The following is an 8333-nucleotide window of genomic DNA, read 5'->3' on the forward strand; positions in this document are numbered from 1 at the left end:
TTCACTTATTCATGTTCACATTTACATTTTAAATTACATTTTAAATATTCGAGTAAAATGCATGGATAATCTATCTGATTTGATGAAATTTCACCTTTAATCTCTAATTTTTTAAAATTACACTCTTAGTTTCTGTAGTTTGACAAGTTGTTAATCGGATAGTCCCCAAAGCGGATGAAGGTTACTCGGATAGTCCCTGTGGTTTGACAAGTTGTTACTAGGATAGTCCTTGTCATTTCACACCCACTTAACCAGAAAAACTAACCTCCATCCGCTTTGGGGACTATCCGAGTAACAACTTATCAAACCACAGTGACTAAAAGTGTAATTTTGAAAATCTAGGGACTAAAAGTGAAATTTTACCAAACCACATGGACTATCCGTGCATTTTACTCTAAATATTCTTTCATGCGTTCAAAACCAAGAGCTTAAATACAAATGTGGTTTGATTTTACTGGTTATAATGTGAATCTGGTTATTAATTTGATTTAAATATTCAAGGCGAATAAAATTGAACAATTAAACGCGTAAACTAAAAAAAAGGACCGCTAAACACGTTAGTGCCAATACAAATCAAAGTGCTTTTAGTGATGCAGGCGGTTATAATCCCTCGGTTAAAGTGTCTTTCAGATAATTCGTTGATGTACTGTTTTACTTTTTCTTTCTTGTTTAATATTGGGGTTTGTCGTGATACTTACTTTTCTAGTAGCGTAAAAGTGAAAATCCTCAAATACATAACTTGAGATGAATACAATAAAGGTGTGTTTTAACTTTTAAACCATGATCGGAATTATTAATAGGTATACAAACAAGGACATGGATGCCCTAAATTTATATATACACTTGAAAAACTTGTATTTACACAATGTAGTGTGTGTTTTTATGTGAATGTGGATACTATGAGGATAAGGTAAAACTTTTATTGGGAAATGTGTATTTTTCCCACCTTACCAAATGACATTATTTTATTTCTCCCCAAAATTAGCCAAAAGATGAAAAATGATCAAGGAAGATCTAAGGAGTGCTTAGCTTTATGTATATGCCTGTTTGAACAATTTCTTTTTTACTTTTTCTTACATATAAACCAAAAAAGTAAAGATAGAACAATGAATACGTTTTAAATACTTCGATCATAGTGGCACATACTCTAATTCAGAAAACTTGTTTCCATCGTTTAAAACAATGAATATTTTAAAATTAACTGACTGGTTAGTAAACTGATAAAACGATTAATTTAATTATCAGCCGCGTTGCCGTTCAAAAAAAAAAAAATGCCAACAACGTCATGAAAACAATGTATTTAAATAAAAAGAGAAAAGCCGAAATACTTGATTATGATATTCTCTCCAAATTAAGGATAATTAAATAACAAGATAAGAATGTTAATAATTATGAACAAATATTGCATGCGAGAGAGATTTGTCTCTCAAACCTTAATTAACTTCTCATGCCAAAATCTTTACTTTACTTGTAATTCAATTAATCAATAACCTCATGGATAAACATAAACCCTAATCTATGGTATCTCTCTCCAATCAATTTAAATTATACTTTGCTTTTTTCATATATAGAAACAAGCTTCTTTTTTTTTTGAACGGCCGACAAAATTTTATTAATTGTAGCAAGAAGCTACCCACCAAACTTACAAATGTTTGAACACCAATAGATAACAAAATACAAACAGGCTACATACACCTATAACTAATCACCAACATCGAACCTACGCCACTTTTCCCATGTTAAGGCCGCCAATTTCGATCGATTCTTCACCCATAGGAATGCCATAGCTTTAATTTCATTAGGGCCTACATACACCTATAACTAATCACCAACATAGAAACAAGCTTCTTACCATATGGAACCTCATTCCTCAAACCAAAGGAAAACTTTTGGTCAAGAGATGTCTCCATGTGCATGCACTAGTCTCTTGACCTACATGCTTTATTTAACTTGTATATCCTCCACTTTTATTAGGGTCACCCTCCCTCATCAACACCCTGACCCAGAAGCTATTGTTCTGCAACTACAAAGGTATGTCTGCCCTTAACTACTCCTCACACCAAAGCTCGTAAAATGGTGTCCAGGGGCGTCTCTAAGAATTCATGTACCTGTTTCGAGCTTCAATAAATATGCCCTTCCGTAATGTTTTATTATTATTGTTATTATTGTTTTATAAAATCAAATGGGTATTGAGCTCACTAAACCTAATGCCAATGGGCTAACATTTTTAAACCATAAAAAATAACATGTATATATCGGATTCTTTTAAAAAACACGCACCCCTCGAATTTAGGAGCTGTTGTTAAAAAAAAAAAAAAAAAAAAAGAAAACCCACCCATTTGTGATTCACCAATCAAATGTAGTGATCAAGAAAATCATCTATAGTGTGCTCAATGGTAAATCTTACCAAAAGGGATTCTTTTATTTTCTCAAGATTTTCAAGAGAGATATATATCTGCCACTTAAACCTTATAGAATCTGGGTTTCTTTCTTTTTCTCAAAAAAATATGAAAAGTTTTTTTTTTTTTTTTCTAACTCTGTTTTAATTTACTCTGACTCTAATATTATTCCATTTGGCAGGAAAGTTAATGCTTCAATAGCCTCCAGAAGACAACTACTTGAAACAAACCCATTATACATTCAATCAAAAGATCAAACTCCTTGCCAGACCGGGAACCCAGTCGACGACTGCTGGCGGTGTGACCCAAACTGGGCCAATGACCGCCAACGCCTCGCCGACTGCGCTATCGGATTTGGCCAGGGTGCAATGGGTGGCAAAGGAGGCCAAATCTACATTGTCTCAGACCCATCTGATGGAGACCCCGAAAACCCTCAACCCGGAACACTAAGACATGCTGTCATACAATCCGAGCCACTATGGATCATATTCGCGCGTGACATGCACATAAATTTAAAAACCGAGCTCATTGTCAGCAGCGCGAAAACCATCGATGGGCGTGGGGCCATCGTGCACATCACTGGAAAAGGGTGCATTGTGATTGAACATGTGGGAAACATCATCATTCATGGGCTTTATATTCATGACTGCGAGCCATCGGGGAACGCTAAGATAAGGGTGAGTCCAACAGATGTTGTGGGCAGAGGGAAATCCGACGGTGATGGATTGACAATCAAGGGGGTACGGAATTTGTGGATTGATCATTGTTCTTTTGCCAGGTGTAAAGACGGATTGGTCGATATCACAGAAGGATCTACCGCCGTGACAGTGACCAATTCTTATTTTACGGAGCATGATAAGGTCATGTTATTGGGTCATTCTGATGATTATTTGGCTGATGCTGGTATGCAGGTAACCTATTAACATGCATCATTCATATAATTAGCCTAATATGCTCTATGAACATGTTAAAACTAACAGTGACTACTTGTATAGGTGACAGTTGCTTTCAACCACTTTGGAAAAGGGCTTGTGGAGAGAATGCCAAGATGCAGACACGGGTATTTCCATGTCGTAAACAATGACTACACTGAATGGCAGTTATATGCCATTGGTGGGAGCGCGGCTCCCACTATTAACAGTCAGGGCAACAGATTTGTTGCCCAGCCTAATTCTCATAAGGAGGTACATAACTTAACCACATTTTGTACTATTTAGGATTATTGTATACACTTTTTTTTACAAAGGGTGTATGTATAGGTGACGAAGCGAATGGAAGCGAAGGAAGATGAATGGAGGGGGTGGAATTGGAGGACGGAAGGGGACTTGATGGTTAATGGTGCATTTTTTACGCCCTCGGGTGCTGAGTTCAGTGTTCAATATGACAAGGCGTCTAGTGTTCCGGCGATGTCGGCTTACCTTATAAACCAACTAACTATGCATGCAGGTGTCCTCGTTGGCGTCCCAAGGTGATTTAGTGGTTAAGAGCATTCACATCCTGTCCATCAAATACTGTGAGAGGCTCCCCATATTATAGATAGTGGTTATGAGGGGTTGTGAGTGAAGGAGAGAAAATATTACTGTTTAGCCGTAAATATGAAAAACACGTTCACTCTTATATTATTTTTATTATTTTTAGAAAAGTGGTTGTGAGTAAAGGAGAGAAAAAAGATAATGATAAAGGTACAAAAAAATATTATTTAATAGAAAAAGAGAGAGAAATGTAGTGATTTTTAGTGTAGAGTTAATTACTGTTTTCGTCCCTGTGATTTGTCAAAAATACTATTTCAGTCATTTAGTTTAAAAATTGCGATTTCAGTCCCTATGGTTTGACTTTCGTAACCATTTCAATCCATTTATTCTTTTAGTACATGGACTGAAATGGTTACGAGGTGGACTGAAATGGTTACGAGGTGGACTGAAATGGTTACGAAAGTGAAACCACAGGGATTGAAATCGCAATTTTTAAACTAATGTACTGAAATAGTGATTTTTGACAAACCACAGGGACGAAAACAGTAATTAACTCTTTAGTGTAATTACAGAGATAAAAATGATGGATATGATGTGATTTTTAGAGCATTCACACCCTTTTTTGTGTGAACTTTTGACCGGATGATGTTCAAAGTCCAAGTGAATTGATATGTTGTTTTGATGCAGCAATGTAGGTGACAATCCACCTCCTGGGATCATACCACCTGGTGGCGATGGCGGGGGCGGTCCTCCAATGATTATTCCACCAGTTGATGGTCAACCAAGTGGTGGCAACCCTCCAGGTACAATACCGCCTGATGGTGGTGATTATGGCTACTCTCCAAGTACAATACCTCCAGGCGGCAACCGTTATGGAGCCACACCACCAGGTTGCTACGCGCCTGGAAAAACACAAGGCGGTTGTATTCCAGGTGGTGGTGGTGATCCTGGGATGGTGTCAGGTGTTGGGTACAGTTCGGTACCAGGATCCCCACCGTTTGGGGTGCTACAAGGTTGCGGGCCTGGGATAATACCTTACTGTGGCGGTCCTGGCGGCAGAATGGTTTCAGGTGTAGGTAGCAGCATTCATACAATGACACGTTCATCAATATTAACCTCCATGCTTCTGTCTTCACTAGTTGTATTATCTACCAGTGTTGTATTCTCATTACAGTAGATAAAAAAATGACAAATTCTGTATATAATTGAAGGGTAGTAAATGAAGCAAAGAACAAATTTCATGATTCAATTGCATATGATGTTAACATAGTCATCAGTGTCATTATGGGTAAATAATTTACTAATGGTTTTACTGATGGATTATACCGAGAGATCACCAACAAACAATTTTACTTTTTATTCTTGTTTTGTAGTTGGATCTATTGGTATAGTCCATCAATAATACTTACTTCTTTATACCGTGAAAGTGACAATATTCAAATACATAACTAGATCGAGTTAATTACACCGTTAGTCTCTGTAGTTTATGAAAAGTAAAAATTTAGGTATTAATAGTTTAAAATGACAATCTAAGTCTTTAACTTTTGATTTTGTAACATCCTAGGGCCTTAAGACTAACTGGTGTTAAATACTAACTTAAAAGTTAGGGTATTTTTGTCAATTAAGAACTTAGTACTCAACCTTGTTACTTTGGAGAAACCACATGGACTAACCCCGCAACTAACTTTGATAGTATTTAAAACACAAATTTTATTTTTTTTTTCTCATTTTCTTTAACTAACTTTTTTTTATTAATTAACTAAAAAATATTAAAAAATGATGACAAACCAAAGCATGCTAATTTATAAAATCCAAAATGGTCAATATGAGTTATAAAATCTTCTCGAAACCATGGAATAAGTCACTTTTAATTCTAAGTCTTTTTACACGTAATTCAATTTTAGTACAAAAAAATTAAAGTTTATATCCATCAAGAACTAAATTTAACTTGTTGAAAAGGCAACACATGGTTGATCAATATGAAGTTTAGTTTGAAGGTGGTCATCAAACAATAAAGTAAATATGAAGTTTATATCCATCTTCCATCATATACTCATCCATTCATCAATTTATATCCATCAAGAACTAAATTCTCATGTGCATGGTGGTCACCAAAAAATGGTTGGATGGTTCCACGGCACGATGCCGATGGTGGTTCTACGACACGGTGTCGGTGGTGGTTCCACGGTACGATGGTGGTACGGCATAATCATTTAGTCAATTCTAATATAACAATTCACGCTAAATTCTAACTTAGTTAATTCTAGCATAACAATTTTCACTATACAATTCTAACAATTAAGTCCATTCTAACATGTAAATGATAAATTGTTGGACATTTGTTACATATGGGAATAATCAGGTCTTGATGGAGAATGAACAGAATGGTCAGATTTTTAACGGCTGTTAGCCTTAAGGCCCTAAAATGAGAAATTGTTGGACATTTGTTACATAAGGTTGAGTACTAAGTTCTCAGTTAGTTTTTAGTAGCCGTTAGCCTTAAAGCCCTAGGATGTTACAAAATCAAAAGTTGAAACATTAGATTGTTACTTTAAGCTATTAGTACCTGAGGTTGTTACTTTTCATAAACCACAAGGACTAACGGTGTAATTAACTCTAACTAGATGAATACGATAAGAGTGTGATATAAACTGTTATGGGTGGTTTTCTGCTCATATATCCCTGAATAATATTCTGAATGTGTTTCTTTTGTTTATGATCAGGATACCGGATCAGGATATTGGTAACATCCTGATATAGTATCCTGGTAGTGGCTAATTAATTCACGTGCAGGTTAATGTTGCAAGTCTATAACGTTCAAATGGACTTCTTCTCCCAAAGACTCGGGCAAATCTGTTGGAATATGAACGTTGAAGCCGGAAGACGTGGACTACAACGTTCACAAAGGGAATATTCGTTATATCCCGGATTTGTAGGCTAGTTAGTTAGTTTTACTTTACTATAAATAGGATTGATCGGATCAGATAAGGACACACAATCTCTCGAACTCTCTTTCTCTCTAGCTGCAAACACTCACAACACACTTACACTTGTATTCAAATCGCATTGTAATACTTAGTTGATCCGCATCATATCCTGCACTGTATCCCGACGTTTGAAGTAATAAGAAAAACAAGGCAGCTGCGATTGTCAGCTCCCGAGGTTTTGTGCCGGCGATCTAGATTGATCAAGGGCTTTCCTCGTACATCCCGTGTCACCCTTTACATTTTTTCTCATTTTTTGATTGTAGATACAGCTCGATATCCTGAGCCGTATCCTGAAAACTGTTTTTGCAAACAACTAAATTAGCATATTTTCGATACAGATTCTTAGCACACTACCTAACTTAACTAATTTGATCACTTAATTTCTTCGGTAATTTTTTACCAAAACATAAACTATGATCGGAGTAAGTATGCAAATAAGGGCATGGATACCCTTATATATATATATATATATATATATATATATATATATATATATATATATATATATATATATATATATATATATATATATATATATATATAGAGAGAGAGAGAGAGAGAGAGAGAGAGAGAGAGAAACAGGATCAGGAGAAAACGGCAAAAAGTGTGAGAACGGTGAGAACGCATCCTGGCCGAACACGTGGCGTGGGGCATGATCAGGGTCCGAGGGTTTTTCTTTTGTCTTTTTAGTATTCTTCTCCTTTCACGATTTTCGCGTTTGATATGCTTCTTTATTTTTGCATGCAAGATAATTTTGGCGTTATGTAGATTTATTAATTATTTGGCTTTTTACTGTTTTTTCTCAGATTTCTTCTCGTTGATCTAATTCTTTTTGTGTCATACAGTTAATTTTTTGGCGTTATGGCTTTTTCCATGTCATTTTTGGCGTTTTGTATCTTTTTGTTAATAATTTATTACCATAGATTAATATTTTATAAAACTACAATAACATGAAAATCAAAATAAACTAATAGTCTTCTGTAGGTGGGATTACATCAGAGATGTACCCATCCCTTTGTTCATCACTTTCTTCAGATTCTTCATCATCAAATTTCATTTTTGCGTATAACGCCATTAGCTCGTCTCTTCTTTGCTGCAGCCTATTCTTGAATATCTCCGCATCCTTGGATTTTGAATCGTTTGAAGGTGTTAAATCACAGAGTTGTTCAATAATAGATAGCAACCCTGTCTTCAACATTTCTTCCATTGGCCTTGAATATTGCACCCCGTTTTTATAAGCTACTTCAAGTGTTCCTTCTTTCTCATGCAATACCCAACTGCTAAGTTTTGGTATATGAGTATCTTTAATATCATCATCATCATCATCATCTTCATCTTCATCATCTTCTGTTGGAAACTTTCTCTCCAGTCTTTTTATTGCAGTTCTCGTTCTTTCACAATCGTTGTCTCTTGGAACCCCAAGGGCCAGGATATCCTTCTGAACATTTTCATTCATTCCCATCATGGCTTTTATT

General features: G+C 35.8%; 1 protein-coding gene across 2 annotated transcripts; it reads left to right on the top strand.

Moving 5' to 3' along the window:
- The first annotated feature begins 1888 nt into the window (after positions 1 to 1888).
- Positions 1889 to 5069, top strand: LOC110872433 (probable pectate lyase 18). Of its 2 annotated transcripts, XM_022121226.2 has the most exons (6): positions 1889 to 2031; positions 2581 to 3310; positions 3402 to 3447; positions 3504 to 3583; positions 3659 to 3867; positions 4559 to 5069. In XM_022121226.2, exons 1-6 carry the CDS (start codon positions 1901 to 1903, stop codon positions 5046 to 5048), a joined length of 1686 nt encoding a protein of 561 aa, XP_021976918.1. In that variant the 5' UTR covers positions 1889 to 1900; the 3' UTR covers positions 5049 to 5069. The 2 variants fall into 2 exon arrangements, with proteins under 2 accessions (XP_021976918.1, XP_021976917.1); XM_022121225.2 differs by having other exon boundaries at positions 3395 to 3583; positions 4559 to 5067.
- Positions 5070 to 8333: the final 3264 nt, after the last annotated feature.

Source organism: Helianthus annuus, chromosome 8, assembly GCF_002127325.2.
Source record: "Helianthus annuus cultivar XRQ/B chromosome 8, HanXRQr2.0-SUNRISE, whole genome shotgun sequence".
Taxonomy (NCBI): Eukaryota; Viridiplantae; Streptophyta; class Magnoliopsida; order Asterales; family Asteraceae; genus Helianthus; species Helianthus annuus.